This window comes from Miniopterus schreibersii (assembly GCF_964146895.1).
Source record: "Miniopterus schreibersii genome assembly, contig: HAP1_SCAFFOLD_76, whole genome shotgun sequence".
Classification (NCBI taxonomy): Eukaryota; Metazoa; Chordata; class Mammalia; order Chiroptera; family Miniopteridae; genus Miniopterus; species Miniopterus schreibersii.
This window is the reverse complement of record NW_027669818.1, coordinates 50914-73673: the sequence shown is the minus strand read 5'-3', so window position 1 is coordinate 73673 and position 22760 is coordinate 50914. Positions and strand designations below refer to the sequence as shown.

The 22760-nt window shown below is 52.9% G+C and overlaps 1 protein-coding gene across 1 annotated transcript in view; it reads left to right on the top strand.

The window, feature by feature from the left end:
• The window catches only part of LOC308552034 (protein Daple-like), a gene marked incomplete at both ends in the record, with an annotated part of 61594 nt that overhangs the window by 1282 nt on the left and 37552 nt on the right, over positions 1 to 22760 (top strand). The window contains 10 exon segments of the mRNA XM_081163001.1: positions 2011 to 2119; positions 5095 to 5164; positions 9887 to 9945; positions 10748 to 10831; positions 12068 to 12208; positions 12645 to 12829; positions 13554 to 13635; positions 13950 to 14108; positions 21817 to 21963; positions 22605 to 22749. Of these exon segments, the coding sequence (XP_081019127.1) occupies positions 2011 to 2119; positions 5095 to 5164; positions 9887 to 9945; positions 10748 to 10831; positions 12068 to 12208; positions 12645 to 12829; positions 13554 to 13635; positions 13950 to 14108; positions 21817 to 21963; positions 22605 to 22749 (1181 nt within the window).

The window sequence follows — 22760 nt, the reverse complement described above, 5'->3', positions numbered from 1 at the left end:
TGAATGTGCTTTAAGCAATGAAATTAAAACAAAAACCTTTTGGGGATCCAGGAAGAGTAACAGACAGTGTCTGGTTACAGAGGAGTCGGTGGGTCAGGAGCATCTGTGAGGGACTAAGGTCTCGCTCTCAGAAGCCTGTGATTAGATTCTAAACGACATATCTATTAGCTTTGGCAGCACTGCTCCAAAATCATTGGCGAAAATGAGTTTTCCTGAGGTTGTCCCCTGGATGTTCCAGATCTGGCTAACCCCCCCCCCCCATTCTGTTAGACCCTGAAAATTACTGGATTCCATCGGTGCAGTGATGAGTGAAACTTCAACCTGCCCTTACCCAAGCCCAGGACTGTTTAATTAAGGAAATTAGTAGTGTCCCCAGCCTTTCCATTCAGCTTTTACACCCAGGCAGAGGCAGAACAAAGGCCGGGCACTGTTTCTTTCTTCCCTGACCTTTTTTTCTTTTTTAAATATATCTTTTATTGATTTCAGAGAGAGGAAAGGAGAAGGAGAGAGATAGATAGAAACATCAATGATGAGAGAGTCATTGATCGAGCCCACAACCCGGGCATGTGCCCTGACTGGGAATCGAAACCCGATCGCCTGGATCCCAGGTCGAAGCTCAACCACTTAGCTATGCCCGGCAGGGCTCTTCCCTGACCTTTGGAATTCCTGAAGCTTTTACCACTTGCCTGTAAATCAGGAAAGCCTGCTGGCCGTTCCTTTGAGAAATGCCAGTTCATTGCCAGTTCACATTTGGCCTGAGGCTAAATTCAGTGAAGGGCCTCTCGCACAGTAAATGTTGGGGTTCTTTTGCAGTGTTGTTGCAGTTAGCTGCTGCCTTCAGAACTGATGGGGGAAGCAGAGGCGGTGAGAGCCCGGCCCTACCCTGGGTGCGTGTAGTGTCTTTTAGGTGCAGCCAGCATCCCGGTGTGTGCTGAGGCCCTTTGGCTCCTGGCACAGTTGGGGTGGTCCCATCTGACCTAAAGGAAAGCTGAGGTGACAGTAACAACGAAACAGAAAAGCCCTGCATGTTCTCTAAGTTCTGCTATGTTAAGAAGCACATGTGACACTTTATGAAATTTCTCAGCACCGTTATCACAGGGCTGGGGACAGATGGAACCGTGAACACAGCCCTCATTTGAATTAGATATCCTTGCCTGTGTCTTGGGACAGTCATGTGGGGGGATGGCTTTGTCATGAAAAGCAGGAGATGTGGCAGCTAAATGGTCCTATTGAGCCCGTTCTCTTCAGATAGGAAACCTTCTTTTGACACAGAATTTTGAGAAATATCCTTCACATATACAGATGAGTGGAATTATAAGTCACTTGATTCAGATTTCTAGTCTCATCACGACCAGACTAGACTTTTGCCTGGGAGCGGAAAGTAAAAGACACTTTTGGGGCTTCCCACATCAACTACTGTTAGCATTTCTTGTAGGCTGCTCTGGGCACCATAGAGTGCGCAGTTCTGATGATGCCAGTTCTTCCAGGTGACTTGTGTCCCTGGGATGTAAAATCACAGGCAGGACCTGCCCGAGACCCATGCTGGTGACAGAGGAGAGGACTCATGTGAAGTGGAACATTAATGATTTTTACTGATGTAAATCAGAAAATGTTCCTTTGTTCCCCCTTTTCTCTCTTGATAGTTCATACATTTTGGTATGTTCAGTTTTTAATCCTTTTAATCTTGAAATATATCTTGGGGTAGGTTATTGATTTTTACACGGTGTAACTTTTGGGGTCTGCACTGGTGGTGGTTTGTGGGTGCTGCTAAAAGTGGGAATGGCAGTGACTGTGATTAAAGGCCTGAGGAGGTTGAGGGCCTTGTTGTGGGGCGGGAGTGATGGGGCTCATCCAAGTCCACGGCTCAGCAGTGGCAGAATTAGGTTTACTGGAGCCACACTCGTTACAGCCTCACACCCACCTAGACTTGGAGAGGACTATCCGCCGCCGGGCAGGGAGGTGCGGCAAAGCTGGGAGATGCCATTTCCATTCTCCTGTTTCTTCCCCCAGTGATCCCAGGCCTGGAAAGAAGCCCATCCACCAGCACGTCAACAACAATGCGAACCTTCGGATTGAGAACTTGAGCATCCTGGTCAGAAATATCAAGACCTTCTACAAGGTGAGGGCAGCTCTCAGTTCCCCAGGAGTTCTGTGCCCCTGGCAGTGCTGTCACTCACATGATTTCCCCACAGGAAGCCGGGAGTACATTGTGTTCAAGGACAGACCCCTACGTGATGACACTTGTTTTGTTTTTTTCACTTGCATGTTGTTTTTTTGCATTGTGAGAAGGGTCGGGTGTTGGATTGCTTTACTTTGTCCAGGGAATTCTCTTCAAGCGATGTCCAGAGCATTAATGTCTGGTGCTGACAGAGCCCCAAAGATGAGCCTCAGGTACCACTGTGACCCCAAGCACCAATTGCACTGGGAGTGGTTGCGATGGGCTCTGGGATGGGCACCCTGATGTGGTTCTTGTCCACAGCTCGGTGAGTCTTTGTACAGCAGCAGTTCAAGGGGTTGAAGGAGATATGGGAGCACAGAAGGGTTATGTTGGGTTTGGGACTGTAATTGATGAGCCCTGAGCTTGCTCACAGGAGCTCTAGAGTTCACCGTGTGGAGTGTCCACTTGTCCAGTGCTCACCATACCTCATTAGCAGATAGTCAGTGGGTAGGAGGGCCTGATGGGGAAGGGCCTTGGGAAGGCTGGGTGAAATCTTTGATGTTTATGGTGTTTATATGGCCAGCACTGAAGCAATATGGATCTAAACTGTCCCCCAGGACCCTGGTTTTCTTGGCACTGAAACTTTTTCACCCATATGAAGTTTTTTAAGATCTGAGGTGAAGTTCAATGATTTTGATTGATGTGGGGGTTGGGGGACCCTAGTGCCTTCTGCTCAGCCCTGTCCTCTCCCTCCAGGGCATTTCTGTTGGTTCCTGGGACCCCAGGAAACATGGTTCAAGAACCACTGAGTGCTCAATAACATGTCCCAGGTTCACGCTGGGGTTCCACTGAGATCTTGGGCCAGACTGTGCCTGGGACCTGTTCTTAGCGCTCAGCTGTGTTCATTCCATGGCCTGTTGGCAGCACAGCACCGTGATTCCCTGGGCAACCTCTAGGAGGCGTACAACCGGCCCCATCCTTTTAGTCAGAAACGCTAGCTGCACTGAGGAGGCACTGGGGGTCGAGGTGGGTCCTGGGAGAGCTGGGACGGTGGGGCTGAAGTGGCTTCATTTCTTTGGCCAAGGGGAGCCACACTCAGGGCCGGGCATGTTATAGGCTGCTGGGTTTCAGCTAGTGCTGCCCTTGTGCTGGCCCCGGGCGGGGGCAGCTGGGTGAAGGGGGTGGTGTTGCCACTGAACTTGGGCCTGGGCATGGAAGGCGCCTGATTCCTGGCTGCAGGCACCATTCATGGTGAGTCAGTGCTTTTGATGCTCTGTGCTAAGGGCCAGGGGAGGCAAACTGTGCTGACAGGGCCAGAGACAAGGCTCCTAACTCCAGCTGCACGGGGGCAGTCGGGGAAACAGCCAAGACCAGACGGGGCTCTGGGTGGTCAAGCATCGGTAACACGTGGACCTTCTGGAAGCTGCGCTGAGCGCTTGAGTTGTGTATGAAGGCAAGAGGGGGGCAGAGCCTCCAGGACTCAGGGCTCATGTGGCAGGAGTCCTTCCTTGTGCTGACTGAGCAGCTGGAAAGTGGATTTTGCTGATTTTGCTCGTGGTGCGTGTTTTGCCCTGGGTGGGACTGTGGAACACTTTCATGAGCCATTCACTTGAGAGACAGTTTTCTCATGTTGAATTTTCCCAAGGCCTGAAGGAGGGCTGAGGCTGTTACACACCTCAGACTTCTGTCCAAGCCAGGTATTCACCAGTGAGACATGTTTAGGAAAACACCAGCCTCTCTGATGTGGCGACATGCGACCCCAGACAATAAAGTTAAACTGCCTCCAACACCAAGTAGAGAGGGGCCCATTGTGTTGGGGTGAGGTGCACCTTGTGGTGTAGCATCCCTCCCCCCAAGTTCTGGTGCAGACAGGAGCCACAGAAAGACAGTTAGAGAGGGGATAGAGTCCATGCACAAGCTGTTTGGAGGCTCTGGCATCCCCTGGCCTGCGTGTCCCAGGCCGCCATTCTCATCAGATGATCCAGAGAGAGTTCTGGGCTGCTCCACGGGGCTGGCTGTGTAATCGGCCCTTTCTTCACCAGTGCTCACTGGCAGGATGCTGAATGCAGAGATGCAGGGAGCTATGCAGTAGGGAAACCTTGTTAAATGGCTTAAGAAGAGCTTTTTTGGTCAAGAATTTCTATAGTGACCACTTTCGTAAGGCCAAGAATACTCTGGAACTTCCCCCCTTACTCGTCTCCTGTAAAATTAGATTTTTATCTTCTGCTTTGTAAAAACCAAGGCCCATCAGGACAGCGAAGACAACCTGCCCTGGAGGCGCTCTGGGAACGCAGTGGTGGGTCTGGGTGCGAGCCTGCACACTCCAAGGAGGGCTTGTCAGAGACGCCCAGGCATGGGCATGGCTGACAGCTGGTGCCTGGCCTCGCTGTCAAAGGCCCTTGGTGTGAGGGCCAGAAGGCAGCTCGTTTCCCCCGCCACCCCTCTGACGGGTGCAGATTAGCTGTGACCTATCCCTGTCCAAGGGAAGTCGCTGCTGTACAGGATGGAAGTATCCACATCTATAGCGTGTACCAGAGACCTGCTGGGCGCCAGCATCCTGGGTCATCAGGCTATGGAGACCCAGCAGCATCTCTCTCATTTTCACTCCATATTTTCAACTGCACAAGCAAACCAAACCATAAAAATAAAGACATCTTTTAAACAGATGCTCACCCCTTCCCCTGCCACCCTGACGTGTAAAATGTCTTCTCTCCCCAAGGTCTCTGTGCCGAAGCAGACATGAGGCTTACCTGGTTACGATCGAGGCAGACGTGAATTAGCTTTGACGTTTCACATTTGTTTCTATCCTAAGTAGACCTTCCTCTTCTATGGTGTGTTAAAGTCGCCGTGTCGTGGCTGCACGCTCATCCGGTCATCTTAGTCCTTTATTTTTGTTTCCTGTTCTCGTTGGTACCTTTTCCTCTTTGTTTCTGTAGGATGTTCTCAGGCAGGTGATCCTCATGAGATTGCCCGATGTCGTGGTGATCGGCGAGGACCCGCTGTCTGGTGAGTGAACGCTGCCTCCGGGGTGCTTGGCAGTGCCATTGGCTCTGGGCAGCTGTTGGACACGGAGCTCCAGCTGCCAGCTTGGAGCCAGCACAGTGAAAACACGGCATCATTTCGATGCGATTTTAAAGGGTGGGTTTGTTACTCTGAGGCATGGAGCCAAGAGCACACTTCTTCCTTAAGACCAAGTCCAAGTGCAGAGGCATGCAAGGCCATTGCTGCGGTGGGCTCTCCAGGGTCTCTCCTCCTTAGTATATGCGGAATCAATGTCACCGTCACGGGATGGGTGCCCTTTGGTAAGAAAGTAAGACTCTGTTGAGGGCCCTGCCAGTGTGGCTCAGTGGTTGGAGTGTCAGTCCTCACACCGAAGGGTCACAAGTTCAATTCCCAAAGAAGGGCACCTACCTCGGTTGTGGGTTTGTCTCCTACCCCCAGTTGAGGTGGATGTGGGAGGCAACCAGCCAATGTGACTCTCACATCGATGTTTCTCTCTCTGTCCCCCCTCCCTTCCTTCCACTCTCTCTGAAAAAGCAATGGGAAAAATATCCTCGGGTGAGGATTACCAAAAAAACATGAATCTGTTGAGGGAGCTCACATCTCCCTTCCACGGGCCCTGTGATGCTCTTTCAGTCTGTGGTAGGTCTCACCAGGAATCCTGTCATGTCCCACTGCGCCCTGAGGCCTGAGAGGGCAAGGGTTCCAAGTTGTAGCCTCGCACACTCACTGTGACCTTGAAAGACTGAATGAAATGTGCTCCTGGACATCTTCTAGAAAGTCGGAGCTTAGTTTGTACCTGTCAGGTAGCTCCCTGGTGAGTTGAAAAGGGCGGCAGATCTCCTCCCTGCCGCATTGTGAGCATCTGCCTGCACCACGGCTCCTGGACAAACACCACGTTCTCTTACCTCTGGGCCTTTGCACATGCTGTTCCCTGTGCCTGGGATGCTCTCGCTCGCCTGCATCCTAGATCTCTCCTCATCCTTTGGGTCTCAGCTCAGAGGTCATTCCTTTAAGAAACCCTGCCTGATTCTTACTGCAGACTAGATGTCCTCCTTCCAGGTTCCCTTAGCATTTTTCACCTTTTTTTTTTTTTTTTAAATATATCTTCATTGGTTTCAGAGAGGAAGGGAGAAGGAGAGAGAGAAAAACATCATGATGAGAGAATCATTAATCAGCTGCCTCCTGCACGCCCCTGGGCATGTGCCCTGTTCGGGAATGGAACTGCAGTCTGGATCATAGGTCGATGCTCCACCACTGAGCCACGCCGGCTGGGTTTCAGCTTTTTTTAATTGTTGATTTCCTTGGTCTGAGCTGAGAGGACTGTGTTGATTATGACAAAGCTCCCAGCACCCAGACCACATGGGTGCTTGGAAAGGGAGTTATCAGTAGGTTTGTTTCTTTTCTTTGCCTGCTTAACTGTGTCACTGAGCCAATATCGCTGGCAGGAACCCAGTAGACAGTCTCTTGTATGTTTGAAACTATTCAAAACCCACAGTCTGGTAGATTTATGAAAATAGCAGTTTTTCTTACTCCTAAAATCCTGGAGAGAAATTGGGCATCGGCCTCCCATGAGAAAAGAGGGAACTTCAGCTTTTCTCTCTCTTTTTATAAGTTTCATAGGAACCTGTAGGGATAAAAATCACAGGATGTGTTTGTGATAAGCGCATGTTTTTACTCACGCAGCCTGGTGAGAACAAGCACAGGGCTGCCCCACCCGGAGGAGGCAGAGCGGAATCTCCTAGTGCCCTGCTTATGGCCCAAAAGCTTATTTTGAATAATTTTTGTCCATGAAGATTTTTCTAAAATTAATTCTCTACCTTTAAGCCGTTTCCCCCTCTGCTAACAAAACTCAGCAAACAGGAATTCCGTGCTTTTCTAACAGAACTCTGGGTGGGATTTAGCTTCTCTTGATGCCTAATGGGTGTGAGTGAACGAATGAACTAAATGATTGAAGGAATGAATGCATGGCTCATGGTTGTCACTGCATGTGACTCAGGTGCTAAGGGAGCAGAACCCTTTGCTCTTTCATTGAGCAGCCTCAGACTGTAATTTTGAGCTTGTGTCTATGTGTGTGTCTGTGTGTCTGTGTTCCTGTGTCTGTGTGTGTGTGTAACTGCGTGTATGCCTGTGTGTGTGCGTCTGTGTGTCTGTGTATCTGTGTGTGTGTCTGTATGTACAGGTTTTCTAGTCTCCTTGCTTACACTCTTGCTACTAGCAGTGGGCCTACCGAACACTTGTTTTCACTTTTAATACTGTTTCCATCAGTTGTGTCTGGGAAAATGGGTCGTCAGGGCTGTTTAAGTTATTCTAAAGTATGGTATAATAGATGCTTCGCGGCCTCTGCTCTGGACAGAATACATAAAGATTTTCTGTGTGAACTCTCCCTTCTTTTTTGGCTGAGCCAAGCCCTCCAAACACTTTCTCCCTTATATCAGCTCTGCTGGTTACAGCGCCAAGTTCCTGGCCTGGGAAAGGTGAATCACTGTGGGAGAGGAGCTGGTGATGGCTGGAGGGGACTGTACCTCTAATATCCACCAAGGGCTTAGGGGAGGGGACTGATAGTGCAGGAGGGACCATCACATGGGCATATGGGCTGGGCACTAGCACTGTAGCTGGGAAAGATGTTGGTGAGGCTGGTTGGAGGCTTTTAACACTCATGTGTGCATTTTCTTTTTATCAAAACTGAAATTGTGACTGATCATCAGCTCCGCACCAATAGGGAAGTGAGTCAGTGTGGTGATTATATTTATTAACGACTATGGATTGGAGCCTCCGAGGCCCAATGAAAGCCTCAAGGGGAAAGAATTCATAGGCGTCTTTGAGGCTTTTCCATTCCTAACACTGAGGAGGTTCTACACTTATTAAGGCGAGGGTTTGACCGGCAGGGATGGATCTGCAGCACCCACCCGTATCCAGCATATCCCTAATATGCTAGAGTGGAACCTGGATGGTCCATAGGGACCCTGTGGTCCGGTTCCCGCTCCTCCCGCCCTCCCCAGGCTGGGAGACAGCAAGGAGGGTGCAGTTTAGGTCAGTGAATACCCAGTCCTCAGTTCTGAGACTCAGCCATAGTGTCTCCATCTCAGGAAGGTTGTTCTTAGCGATGTCTCATTTGGGAGGTATTGGGATGAGGCTGCCTGTCACTCCATCCACACCTTACACCCAGGGACCCAAAATGACCCACAGCACTAATCCTCGGGGCACGAGTTTGTGTTTTTCATCCCGGGGTCCGTGGTAATACTTTGGGCCATTTTAGCACAGTGTGAGTGGGTGTGGGTAAGTCTTTCAAGAAGACAATGCCATTTCTGGCACTTTCCTTCTCCCCCAAATAGAGCAGGATATGATTAGAAAGTTAGAAAACTATACTTTTTTTTTTTTTTTAACCCCCAACCCCCTCTGCACATCACCCAAGCTAGCTGTCTCCATTTCAGAGGTGTGGAAACTGAGGATGGGGGCCAGAGTACAGCTTCCTGGGGTCACACTGCTCCTGCTAACCAAGCCAAGTCTAGAGCCCCAGCATCTGACTCTGTTTATCAAGTGTTTGGTTCTCATAAGCACACGAAGATGCATAATCAGATAGACAGTGTAAAATGATGACAGAGGACATGTTTGGGCTATCTGCTTGGCAGAGCTGAGAAGGGGCGGCAAGACAGTGTTGGTCTGGGTCCGGGCAAATGGGACTTATCATAAGCTTGTTGCTTGTGAGACAGTAAAAGGGTAAAGCGTTTCTGTGGGGCAATTTGGCAGTAGGAGAAGGTCAAAGGGTGAGTTTCTCCTAAAGAAGTAAATAAGAATCTGCATTAAAAACTTGCCTTTAAGCTCTGGCCAGTGTGGCTCAGTTGGATGGGTGTCATCTCATGCCCCCAAAAGTTGCTGTGTCGATTCCTGGTCAGGGCACATGCCCGGCTTTCCAGCTCTATCTCCAGCAGGGGGCGTACAGGAGGCAGCCGATTGATGTTCTGCTCTCACATCCATGCTCGTCTTTTCTCTCTCTCCCTCCCTCTCGCTTTAAAATATATTTTTAAAACTAATTTTCTTCCCTCTTCTTAAAAATTAGCTAGCCGCTAACGTGTTTAGCATCATTTAGATGAAAACATTGAAAAATTGAGCCTCTGGAAGGGGATTGGTTGAGTAAGTCTGTGGCCTTTGTACAAAATAAGTGTGAGGCCATCAAAAGTGATGTCCGTAGGTTGTCTGGGGTTTTCTTTGGAACATTCCAGCCAAACACAGAAACGGAGAAGCAGAAGGAGGCCGTGGCAGGGTAGATGTCAGAGTGGGGAGGCCGGAGCAGGATGACAGGCCTGGGGATGGTCTGTTTGAAGTGGACACCATGAAAGGCAGAGTTGTGCGCAGCCTGGTTCTAGAGTCGGCTCATTGTTCCCTGCCGAGAGGCCTCTGCCACTGGGCGCTGCTTCCCACACTCCCTAAAAAGAGATGCTGATGCTGAAGTTCATGGGTTATCCTGGGACAATATTGATGACAGATTTGAGTGGAAAAGGACCACAGATAGCTATGTACAGAGTTCTCATCTGGTTTAAATAATATACAAACCAATACGTGGAAAACAGACGGAATGTGTACACCCAAGTCGAAATCATGGGTAGAGAAATGATTTTTTTAAGTTTATCTGGTCCCCCGCCCCCCGCTCCCCAGCAGACTGGTGTCTCACCAGTGAGATTTTATGAACAGACAAGCCTAATAAAATATGTTGCTCTTTGGATTTAGGCAGAAGCATGGAGGAAGTCAAGAACTTGTTGGTGTTGGTGCTGGGCTCTGCTGTCCAGGTAGGGCTTGGGCAGGGGTGGAGGGGGCCTGCCTTCAGCAACCTCGTATTTGGGTTTGTGGGGACAAAGCTCCCCCTTAGTGAGGTAGGAGTGACGCTCCCTTCAGCCCAACACGATACATTCCTGGCTTCCTCAGAGAGGGGACCAATCAATAGGTGGCAGTCAATGCTAGTACCAGGGCACCTTTGGCAACAAGCAGGTGGGGGTTCCTCAGCCCAGGGTGCCATTAGCAAATTCTCCCCAGTATAGACACCTAGAGCAAAGGTCAGAATCTACACACAGCGGGGGGGCCCCAATGTGACCCACCCTGTTTTTGAAAATAAACTTTCACGGGAACAGAGTCCCACTGGTTTCTTCATGTGTTACCTCTGGCTGCTCTCGCACCACAATGGTAGAGCTGACACCAAACGACCCCCAGACTCCAAGATACTTTTACCACCCAGCACTTTGAAATAGAAGGTTGCCGCTCCCAGGCTTAAACCCAGTGTTCTTGATCTTTACCAGTTTAAGAATCTCTTGGAGAGCTCGTTTCACGTGCATATTTTAGTGTTTCACCCTGTGTCTTCTACCTGATGTTTTTTTTTTAATAAACAAGCAACCCAGGTGATTCGGATGTAGGCGTTCAGAGCAACTTCTAGAGAAACCCCAGTCTCAGGGGCGGTAGGGAGGACACATTCTTGGAGGAATCTAAAGGAGGAAGCCAGGGGCTGGGCAGGCAGTTGGTCTGGAAACTGTGTGGTGGGCTGGGCCCAGGTTGCCTCACTGGCAAAATGCTCCCATTGACACGGGTTACCCTCCACAGTGTGAGAGGAGAGAGGAGTATATAAACCGGATCCAGGAGCTGGACAGTGCTACCCAGGCCGGGATCATGGCCCATATTCAGGAGGTAGGTGTGTCGGTGGCTTCATGGGGCTCAGCTGTGGACCCCACTCCCATGAAGACAGGAGGTAGGCTCTCTCCACCAGGGAAAAGTTTAAAGACTATGTCACCCATTCGTGATTTTACTAGGGAAAAGACACCACAGAAATGTCCATCCTGTTGGGAAGGTTAGTCATCAGCATGCTAAAATAAAATGGGGGCAAAGATTAAAATATTCTTTAAAACCTCCTCACTCAAGTCTTCTGCCTCCTCTTCTTGCCTAATATGGAATCAGACTACTTTTAAGTACTGTCAAGTGGTTTGGGGCTTCGAATTTGATGTACAGTCCCTCAAAATATATTCTGGCAAATGTCACCCTGCTTCAGATGGTTGATCTTCATGGAGAAAGATGCTCTGTGTCAGTGACATGGCAGAGAAACAGGCTGCCACCACCTGGGAGGTTAGGAACCACCAGGTCCCAGAAGGGCTGTCACCATGGACTCTGCTTCTGGGGTGGGGTGAGAAGGGCTCTGCACTGAGGACGGCCCCTCTGCATTGACCTTGGCGGAGGTGGTAACATCAGAGAAGTGGTTTCCCTGGAAACTGGGCCTGTGGGGCAAGCCCCTGCCTGAAAATGGGTTTCCCTGACACTCCCACACCCTCCCTTCCAGAAGCAGCCTTGTATGTTTTAAGTATCTTAGGAGATGAGGTTCAGCCTTCAGTCTGATCGGACAGGTGAGATAAAGGCGTGAAAAAGACCGGAGCAGGAGCACATAGGAGCAGGTGTGTGACTGGCAGGGGCAGCTGAACACAGCTCCCTGTGCCGGTGCCGGGGACAGGCTGGGCTGATGGGTCCCCAGCCGCCAGGCACCATGGGTGCTGGGTGCTGGGTTCTGAGTCAGCACTGGAGCAGCAGATGGATGCAGCTTGCTGTAGTCTAGGGGAAAGTCAGCATTGCGGTAAATACACTTAGCCATTCATGTGGGCAAGTGGCCACCTGTCAGCCTAAGAACCATTCTGCCTTTTGATTTCCCTGGTGTGTCCACATGTTTTGAAAATGTATGTACCTGGGGACTAGGTCTGCCACTCATTGTCTTTTCTGCTCAGCCAGCAGGATATTTGTAATAAAAGGGGGTTGCAATGCAGCCCAAAGAGTCCTGAGGGATGATGAAATTCAGGTCTGCCCTTGGGAGGTAGGTGCTCTTGGGCCCTCGCAGCTGCTCCCTGCCCAGCCGCTGCAGCACCGTCCCATGTGTGCCCTCAGGTGACCCAACACCAGAAGAACGTGCTGGACCTGAAGATGTTGGAGGTTCCAGACGTGTCCCGGGAGGAGCTGGAGGCCTCCTTGAAGAACATGCTGTCTCACGTGAAGAGGCTCGTAGATGAGCGAGACGAATACAGGGAGGTGTGTTTGCAGGGGGCCCAGCAGCCTGGTGGGACAGGTGGGGAGGGGCCTGGGGTCCTAGTTATGGGCCACTCTCCTCACCCTCACTCTCCCTCTCAATCCCGCACACCACCCCGACCCCTGACCGAGGTTCCACAGGGACAGGACGTGGGCACTCTCCCTGAAATGCACAGTTACCTCCGAATCACCTGCATCAGGGTAGAAGTTGAACTTGGAGTCGTGCTCCATTCACGCCTCTTTCTGTCTCACTAAATATGTCATCGCTTTTTAAAAAATTACATCGTTGTTCTCATGTCTCCCTCTTGGTTTTGCAGTGTCGGGTGTCAGCTGACATCTTCTCTTTTACACTTTTTGGTAATTTTTCACCAAGTTCTAGAGCAGGCACTGTGCCGGGCACAGGAGCACGCACTGAGACGCCCTGTCTGCCCTGCTGCAGATAATCGTGGACCTGACTCGGGAGCGGGACCACCTCCGGGCACAGCAGCTGCCCTGCCCCCTCCAGGCCTCCAGTGCTGAGTCCGCACCCGGCCCAACCAGTGTCCTGTCCAGCGAGCACGGGCATCACCTGGCCCTGGAACTGGCTGACACCAAGGCCAGGGTTTGCCACGTCAGCCAGAAACTGTGAGTCCTCCAGTGCCCCAGCCTGTCTGCTCTTCTGTGTGTGTCACCAGCACGTTTCTAGCACATGTGGGTCACTGCCAGGCAGTGCAGTGGACAGGAGAGCTCTGTATTGAGCCCAGAGTAGCTGGGTCCTGCTCCGAGCTCAGTCCGTTTGACCAGGGAAAATTTCGCTCCCACCTGGTGCAGCACAGGAGGGGTTCTTCGGGGGCTTTGGGCTCCTGCCAGTCCAGACATTACAGGCTTAGAGAGGCAGCCTGCTGTTTGCCCTCAGGCCCTGTGTGGGGCTCCAGTGGCCACACACTGGTATGTGTGTCCTTGGCTGGAGGGGGAAGTGTCTTGCCCCTTCTGGTGAGTCTGTACCCCTTTCTTGCAGCTAGTGATGTCACCTGGCCCGTCGTCTTGGGGGCTGCCAGCCATTACCTCCCTGTCAGTAGGCCTCACTGCCTGCCTGGTGGTGGAGGGGCACAGTGGCTTCTGGGGGCTCCTGACCTGTCCTGCACCCTCAGAGGAAAACTCAGTGTCTGATGTGTGTAGCCCGAGAGCAGGCATTGAAAACCTAAAAGTGACATTTGAGTCGGGAGCTTTTTTGAGCCCCACATGCAAACTCTCTCCTCACCCCCACTAGCAAGGTCCCCTTTCCTTCCCCCTCTGGTCTCTCAAGATGGTGGGCTTTCTGGGTGCTTCTGAGGAAGCTCTCACCAAGCGTCCTCTGAATTGCCCTCAGGGAGCAGAAAACAGAGCAGCTGGTGGCCACCAAGCATGAGGTGGGTCAGCTGGTGCTGGAGCTGCAGCACGTCAGGCAGGAGGTGAGTGGGAGCCTGTCGTGTGTAGAGAGGGTGGGGGCTAGGACACCCCAGTGACCGTGGCCCAAGGTCCAGGAGTGTAACCTCGGGACCTGTTTCCTTCCTGCTCAATGCAACCCTGCCTGAGAGCCAGGTGTCCTGAGAGCTGCTGTGGGGGTGATGTGTTTTAGTGACAGCATGGGGGCCCCCATGCAGCGGCCTGCAGCTGGAGCTCCTTGGCCACCAGGAACTGGCTTCTCTTGGGATTGCAGGGACTTAGCCCTTTCCCTCCCCAGCGTTACCCTGAGTGAGGACCCTTGCCTTTGCCCACCTTCCAGAACTTCCAGCTTGCCGCCAGCGCCCAGTCTGCTGGTGCCCACCTGGGTGAGCTGAATTCCCCGAGGAAGAGGAGGCGCCTAGTGGGGAGGCGAGAGACACAGCTTGCACACCTCAAGGGGAAGCTGAAAGATAAGGACTTGTACAAGGCCCGCATGGAGGTGAGCCCCAGCCACCTGGGATCCCTGTCATGGACCAGGGAAGGGGAGCCAGCGCCTCTCCAGCTGACCCTTCCCTGCACTCAGCCTGTCTGTGGGACCCCCGAGGGCCTCCCCCTATTAGTGGGAGGAACGGGGTCGGGAGCATGGTCAAAGGGCCCTGGTTCTTTTAGAATTTTCCTTCTCCTGCTTCATGTCCCAGGGACGACCTGTCTATTCACAAAGTATTTTTCTAAGACTTCTTGCAATTTCTGTGACTAAACCTTGGCAGGACTGTTTCCTCATCTATAAAAGACAGATAATTGTACTACTTCATGAGGCTCTTACAGTGAAATACCTAGTGTTCGGCAAGTCCCATTTGAAGCTCTCAGTGGTTAGCCTACTCTGACAGCAAGGTCTGGGTCCCTTCAGAGGAGGGTTTCACGGCTGAGGGGGGACAGAGACGGAGACCCAGGCTAGGTTACTTGACACTTTGACCACTCACCCCAACTGCATCATGTCAGCAGCTGGTTCCAGACCCTGGTTTCCAAAGATTTGGGAGTTTTGCTCCCTTTTCAGATCCCAGGGTGTAGAGGCAGTGTGAGTGAGCTGGGTAAGTCAGGGTGCCAGCTCACTGAGTGGGCCTGTTGGATCGGAAGAAATCATCACCATTGCCAGCCAGGAAGCTTTGGAGGGGCCTGAACACAGATCCGGGGAGCACAGGCTGTCCTCCCTGCCCGGCGGCTGCAGGCTGAGACCTCAACATACTCTCCGGCTGCGCATAGGCCTTGGGGTCCCTGGGACAGGTGACAGTGGGTTGGGGATGGCTGTGGTCCAGGCTTGTTTCTCCCACCTACTCAGAGTGTGTCTGGTCTCCCAGGAATGTGAGTGACACATTTGCCCTTCCCCTGTGAAGAAGGCACCCTGGGTGCTGTGCCAAATCCGCCTTGCCCGAGCAGAGTGGGAGTGGGAGGCCAGCTCTCGGCTTTGTCCTGGAAATGGTCCCCTGGCCCTGCTGGTGGCAAGAGCACAGATCTCAGCACAGACAGGTTCTGGGACATGGCCCACATCATGTGCTGGAAACGCCACAGGTGGGAGAGTCGTAGTGAGCCATGCACAAGCTCCCCACAGCCCTGCAGATGTCAGCAGCCCTCCCTGCACCCCTGCTTGGCCTGATGTCCTGTGTGAACCTCGAGGCCCTGAGGGCAGGGACAGGGTCTCCAACTGCGTGGCTGGGGCCTGGCGCACACAAGGCGCCTGGTGGTCACCAAACAAGTCAAGTAAAAACCCCTCTCTCAGCAATGAAGAGCCTTGCAGCCTGGAGATCAGGAAAGGGAAAAGCTGTGAGGTTTTGTCTCCTTGGGAATGGTGACAGTGTCCCTGTGACGGGCAGCAGAGCAGAGAGCGAGCACGATTGTCAGTCACGCTGGCTCATGTCTGGGGACACCCACCACGCAGGGGCCTCCTCCAGGTCCCGGGGGAGCCACAGATGGCCCGGGGACCTGCTCAAGAGCCTGCCCAGGGTCGCCACTGAGAAACACATGAAAGGGATTGGGTGTCCATACCACGTGGGAGGAAAAGGACTCGGGGTTCAGGGCCAAGTCAAGGTTAATTTTGGTCAGAAAAATAAGGAGCTCAGATTTCCTTGTTTTGTTTGTAACCTTCAGGCAGCTTCTGTGTGGCTCCTAGTCTGGTTTACATAAGTTTAAAACAACTAGAGCAGCGAGCTACCCAGCCTGGGGAACCCTAGGCGCAGTGGGAAGTGGGGTGCACAGCACGGTCCCTTGACTTCCCTCTGCAAACAGCTGTCCCACCTCTGCTGCCAGGGCACAAGCTGGAGGGCACAGGCAGAGAGAGATCGCCTGGGAGGGTCCTCTCGTCCCATGTTTTGTCATTGGCTGAAATTCCTGAGAGCAAAGAGCAGACATGCAGGTGCCAGGTGCATCCTGAGCAGGGTGAGGGCCAGGGGGCCCTGTCTCAGCCCCCCTGGAACAGTTACAGTTTCCTGGGCAGTGCTTACTTCCAGAGGCGGTGACTTAGCCGGGCACAGTCCCAGCTGTCACCCCACTTGCTGGGTGTTGGGCAAGCCTTGTCCCCATCTATGAAAGGAGTGGTGGTCTAGGTGTCTCTGAGCACCTCGCACCTGGTATCGTGTGGCTTAGGTGGGAGCTTAGGTGTCATTTCTAGTGAGTTTATCCTGGCAAATCCCTGTCCACAGAGGCGGGCCCCTGGATTGGATCCGTGCAGGGAGGGGCTGGGCGGGTTGTTGGCAAGGCAACTAGGAGCTGGGTTAATGATGGGGCCCGGGGTTACAGGGGTCACACACTCTTTTTTGTTGTTGTCAATCCACACCTGAGCAGTGAGAATATTTTTTCCATTGATTTTTAGAGAGAGTGGAAGGGGGTGGGGTGGGAAGGAGAGAGAAACATCAATGTGAGAGAGACACATCAATTGGCTGCCTCCCACATGTGCCCCAACTGGGGATTGAACCTGCAACCCAGGTATGTGTTTTTGACTGGGAATTGAACCCAAGACCCTCTGGTGCACAGACCGAAGCTGGAACACTGAACCACACCGGCCAGGGCATGTTCACACACTCTTAAGAAATCCCCCCAGTGCCCAGTGCCGGAGCCCACCAGCAGAGTCGAACGGTCCTGAGGAAGGGGTGAGGATGGAGAAAAGACAGACACAAAAACGATGGGATCGGGAGGACTGCAGCTCATGACTGCTGCAGCCCCGAGTTTATTTTCCAAGCTCAATTTACACCCGCGCTGTTGTTTTTGCTGAATAGCACCCCGCCCCACATTCCTTCCCCTTGCCCGATACAGAGTAATTCCTTTAAGGACATATGAATGTTCTTTCGGAGTAAACATCCTGCCTCCTGCAGGAGCTCAGACCTTGGTAACTACCTTTGATCTCTGCTTCTAATGGGAACTTTTTGGGGAGGATTGAGTCCTTGGCTTGGTATGTGGCTTGACTGTCCCTTAACCCTTCAGGCCGGGGCCAGCTTCCTCATAAGCCTTTCTAGAATTTATGGCCGCAAGCTAAATTAGTATCGCCTTGGTGCCTCAAGGTCTGGGTCAGGGAGCAGGAGAGCACATCTGCAGCTCACCCAGGCAGCACCTCCGTGCCTGGGGCCACAGCGGCTCCCCACAGCCCAGGTTTGGGAGGGAAGATGTTCTGTAGGCTTGGTCTTCCTACCCATCTAGCCCTAGGAGATGGGGTCTCAGCTCCACTCACCCTCCGGCCAAGGCATAGTCACGCACTGCACCCTGGGCTTCCAACAGCTAAACCCTTCTCTGTCATCTTCAATAGAAGGTGCTCAAGATATATTTATTGATTTCAGTCCCATCCTTAAGATTTCCAAGGCATCCCCACCCTTAATTGAAACAAAACAAAACCGTCCCCATTCTGCCCAGTCCCTCCCCAGCTAAATCAGTCCCCCTCCGACCCTGTTGGGAGGACGGGATACCCCTGCTTCTTGCATTTCCCCGCCCTCCCTTGCTTTCCGCACCCCCCCGCCTTTCAATCACAGCCAGGCTTGAGGATCAGGGCTCACGTCCAGTGAGCGCTTCCAGCCTCCCTTACCCACCTCTGTGTGGCCTGGACCCCTCCGCCCAAGGTCAGCTGTTGAAATGGACGGTCACCCTCCCCCAAACCTGCCGAGCTGTTGCTAAGCTGCAGTCACCACCCACCCACCCAGGAACTTAATCCGGAGCCTGTGAACCTTGGTTATTCTTTCTCCCTGTGCCACCCCATGGGTCCAGGTGCTCCCCAGCCTGCAGAGCCCACCTCCCCATCTCCCAGCATGCCCCTGGCCCGAGGCAGGTGTTGGGAGAGTGAGTGTGGCTGCGCCGCTGGACTCAGGGGTCCTCTGCCCAGATTGGCCCAGTGCCTGCCCGGGAGCCTTAGTATCGCTAGTGCAGGGGCCCCACAAATACCCGGACTGGCCACGATGCCTCCCTCTCCCCTTGTTCACACCGGAGCAGCCTTGCTAAGCTCCTCAGGCATCTCTCCAGTGCTCTTAGGTAAACTCCACACTCTGCCCTTATCTGGCACTCACCCTCCTCCAGTCCCCAGTGGTATTCTGCTCCAGCTACAGTGAGTTCCCGTCAGGTGCCCTGGTGCCCACTGAGGCCTCCTCCGCCCACCCCACCTCCCCCAGTGCAAGGCCAGCTCGGGCGTGTGGGCCAAACTCTGCAGGCTGCATCCCCCAGCCTCCTGCTTCACGCTTCCTGTTCACCCCTTACCTCTGAGCATGGTCACCATGTGGCGTCGTCATGATGTATCTTCCTGCCTGTCCCTACCCACACCATGAGCTCCCTGAAGAGAGTGTATTCCTGGCCTTGAGTTTGAGTCTCAGTGCCAGCATGTGTCTAGCTCAGGGATGGCCGAGCTGCACACTCAGTCCAGGGGTGAAACCCGGCCAGCGCCAGATCTTATGATAAAGGCCTATTGGAACCCAGCCATGCCCATTTGTTCACATATTGCCTGGCCGCTTTTGCTACACCTGTAGGGTTGAGTAGTTGTAAAAGACTCACGACCTGAAAAGCCAGAAGGATTTACGCCCCGGTCCTTCACAGACGCACGGTCTGGCCCACAGTGGGCGCTCAGTGAGGCCTTGAAAATGAGCAGTGATAGCAGCTTATGGAGCTGCTTCCACATGCGGGGACCGTGTGAAGCTCTAACTGCATCATCACATTGAAGCCTCCTGGTGGCTCTATGAGGTTCAGCAGCCACTGTACCTCTCCTTTTCAGATGAGAAAGCTGAGGATTAATAATTTGCTCAACATCAGTTGGTAAGGATGTGGCCCTGGCAGTGAAGCCCATCTGACTGCCTCCAGGACCTTGGCCTTGCTGAGTAAGGCAAACATGGGTGGGGTCGTGGAGGCAAAGGTGGTGCAGCGAGAGGAGAAATGAGGGTACTCGTCGAGGGTAGGGGCGGCCACAGCCTCGTTCACACACCTTGATCTTGTGTTCCGCTTGGGACTTTAAGTTTCTCTGTCTCTTGATCACTTCTAAGGCATTTAGGTAAAATTAGGTACACTAAGAAGTGAGAGCAGGATGGGACTGCTTTTTGGTTTATGGTTCAGTCCACCACGCTGCTCACAGGTGAAGCTATAAACAGGCCAGTCTTCTATGAAGTTTAATGGATGGCAGCAAACCCGGTGAGCAGGTGGAGCTTAGTGAGGGGCGATCTCCGTCCCCTGAGGACACCTCTGGGTTGGCTTTCGGTTGTCGTGGACACCTTGGACATCCCTGGGTGCCACGGCCTAGGGCGTGGTGAGGAGAGAGTTGTTTCTTTGATCTCCCCCTGGAAAACGAGGGTCTGTCTGTTGCTTGGTAGATGGTTGCTCGGTGAGTGTTTTATAGGGACAGGAAGTGATTGTAATGGGCAACCCGCCTGTTTGCTGGGCCTCAGGCACCGAGCGCGGGGCATTTCACGTGCATTGTCGCGTCATATCTACACACATCAGCCCTTTTCATGTCCATAGTGGGAAGGAGGGATCCACAGTCCAGGGACCTGTACTTGCTTCAGGTCCCACAGCTAACCATGCACGTGGCAGACCCAGGAGTCAGAGCCCATCAACCCACGTTCCCAGTCATCACTCCCAGTCACCATCAGAGCTCTGGGCCACTCAGGATCCAACTGTCAGGCCTGACCTGTGACTTCCTAAACGTAGTCCCTCAGCTGTTCGCTGGGCTAGGTTAAGCCTAGCATCCGGTTCAGCTGGGGTCAGGCCCTTGGAGGCAGTGGCCGTGGGCAGCTGCTTCGGTGTGGCTCCTCCCTCCTGCAGGTCTTTAGGACTCAGGCCGCTTCTTGGGGTCTAGTCTCTCACTTCTGAGGTGGTGGGGTTTGCGAAGCAAGTTTAGATGTTTCTGTTGCCCAATACATGGTGAAGATTGATGCCGCCAGAAAACTGAGACATATTTGAATAGTAACTATAAACCATTTTGTTCCATGTTGCATTCTGCTTCAGGACACTTGTCCATCCCTGCCTGTCTCCAGATCCTCCAGGGCCCAACTCACTTGCCACCTCTGATTCTCCCTCATGGCGTGATTCAGCTGACAGTGTCATTGAATGCTTCTGGGAGGCCCACGAGAACAGAATAGTCCTGCCCTGTGGGACTAGCTGGCGGGGGGTGGAGGGGTGGCGGACAGGCCCGCTCAGTGTTGCCTCATAGTGGGCACTCTGGGAGCCCAAGCATCTGACTCAGTGGGTGGGACAGAGAGGAGTTGCAAGCACTTCTCAGAGGGAGCAACTCTGGCTGGGTTTTGAAGGCTGAGTAGGAGTTAGTTGTAAGGATAAAGGGGCAAGCTGTGCTATGGGAGGTCAGGGCCTGAGAGTATGGTGGTTGGTGCGAGTACTGGTGAGTAGACTGGCTGGAGCACAAGGTGAGAATGCTGGGAGCAGTGGTCAAAGAGGGAAAGCTGGGCCTTCTCCCTGCTTGGAGCCCCTCTATGTGCTCCAGCTCACATCGCTGAGTAGTTGGGGCTTCTTACCCATGTGGGCTCCTTAAAGATGGGTTGCAGGCAGCTGAGGGCAGTGGAGAGTACACAGGTCTTCAGCTCCGCAGCCTGAGTTCAAGCCCCAGCATTATCCCTTGCTGGCTTTGTAACTTGGGGCTTATTCCTTAATTTACCCAAGTCAGCCTCTTCATGTGGAGGAAGTGACTGTCCCTGCCTCCCTCTCGGGGCTGTTGTGAAGAGTGAATGAGGCAGGGACAGAGAGCGCCTAGTGCAGGGCCGGAGACAGGCAGAGAGAGGGTACTCTGGTGAATCCAGAGTCCTAATGACCAAACCCTTCCTGCTGCCAGGGTCTGATCAGAACCATGTCCACTGACGGTGAGGTGCATGGTTTCCCCTCTACCAGGAACCCTGGATTCTGGCCCACGCAGGGAAAATGAACAGGTGGTGGGTAAGCAGGAGCTACCTGCCACTCCCAGTTTAGAACTTGTGAGTGGGGCAAGCCTCGGAAAACTGCCCACTGAGAGAAAGGGACAGGTTCCCGTGTATGCATGTTTGCAGACTGTGAAGGCATTCAGGGGAGACTTAGTCCCCCTAATATCCTGAGTGGTGAAGGCAGGGCTCCGGGGTTAGGGAGCAGAGACACAGGAATGAGCTGAATGGTTCCCCCATGTGCTGGGCACCTGGGACAGGAGTGAGTCCAGCAGACACTTCCTGTGAGGGGCCTGCAAGAGACAAGCCTTTATGTTCCACACCCAGCATGTGCCTGACACATAGTAGGCCCATAGTACTTATTTGTTTGTTGTGTCTTACAGACTCCTCATTTCCAGGAAACTGCGGAGAGCTGTTGGTTTCCCAAGGGTGTGTGTAAAATATTCAAATAGGAACCGTGTATTGACCCACCAGTTTTTCGTTAAGGAACCAGGTTCAATGAAGTCCTCTTCTTGTCAGCAGGTGCACTTGTCCAACCACAGAGGTTACACATGCCAGGCACTCTCACACCTCGGCTGGCAAAAAGGGGATACTGAGGAAGTGTTTCCTTCCTGGATTTAAATAGCTTGATTCGTGGATTTTTTCATAGAGAAAGTCCATTGGCTTGGCCTCGTGGAAAAGGTTCAGGGGCTCAAAAGTGGAGACAGACTTTTCCTGTGGTGGCAGTTGTATCCCTAGGTTGTTGGTTTGGGTCCAGATGCCTGGAAGGACGCTGTCATCACGAAGCAGGGGCTTGAATCTGACGGTTTCGTGTATGTTTTTGCTGACCAGGGGCTGGTACAAGATAACTTCACGTTGATGGACACCAAGTCCATCTTGAAGGAGCAGCTGGCTGTGGCTGAGGCCCAGCTTGACGAACTTTACCAGCTGGGGGAGAAGAACTTGAAGCTGACACAGAAGCTGCAGGACCTGGAATTGGTATTACAAGCTGTTGTGACCCATGTAACACAGATTGGGGCAGTGTCAGGTTATGTGGTGCCCTGCTCTGATTTTCAGCTACTGGGTTGGTGCTGCTGCTGACATGCTGACCCACTGACTGTGGGAGACGCTTCCTAAGCTCAGCGGCTTGAGTGGGCACCACTTAGGGTCCCTCAACCAGATAGGGCTTGACCGCTGTGCTGCTTTTCTGTAAGGATGGATGTACATGGGTGTCGCAAAAAGGGTTTCTGCTGGTGTGTGCGATGCGGGCTGAGCTGTGGTATGTTAGTCCCATGGCCTTTCCGAGTGTGTTAGGCCCAAGGCCTGCTCAGGGGCTTCACAGCTGCCTTCATCACATTACTTGCTTTAAGGCCTGTGCTGTAGATACTTTGTTCAGACACCACTCAGTTAGAGACCTCAGGTGTCTTCATCACCCAGGTCCCTGGCTCAACATCTCTTAGTGGTTGTAACTCTCACAGCTGGGCCTTGCAGGAGTCATTTCTGTGCAGCTGTGTTTTGGGAAGTGAGCAGGTGCACGGAGGCCCTTCATCTGGGGGAATGAGGGTGGATGCACAGGGGCTGGGGCCTGTCCAGGGTCTGCCCCAGGCTGCATCCTCACGCCTTCCCTCTTCCTGCATTAGGACCAAGACGCACACAACAAGCGCACTGAGGAGCTGCTGGAGGAGATCACAGTCCTCAAGACTGCTCAGCGGGGGAGCTCGAGTGAGTCCGCCCACCTGGGCCAGGCGCTGGAGCAGCTGCCCCAGGACGCACCCCTGTCGGAGGGTAGGCCGCAG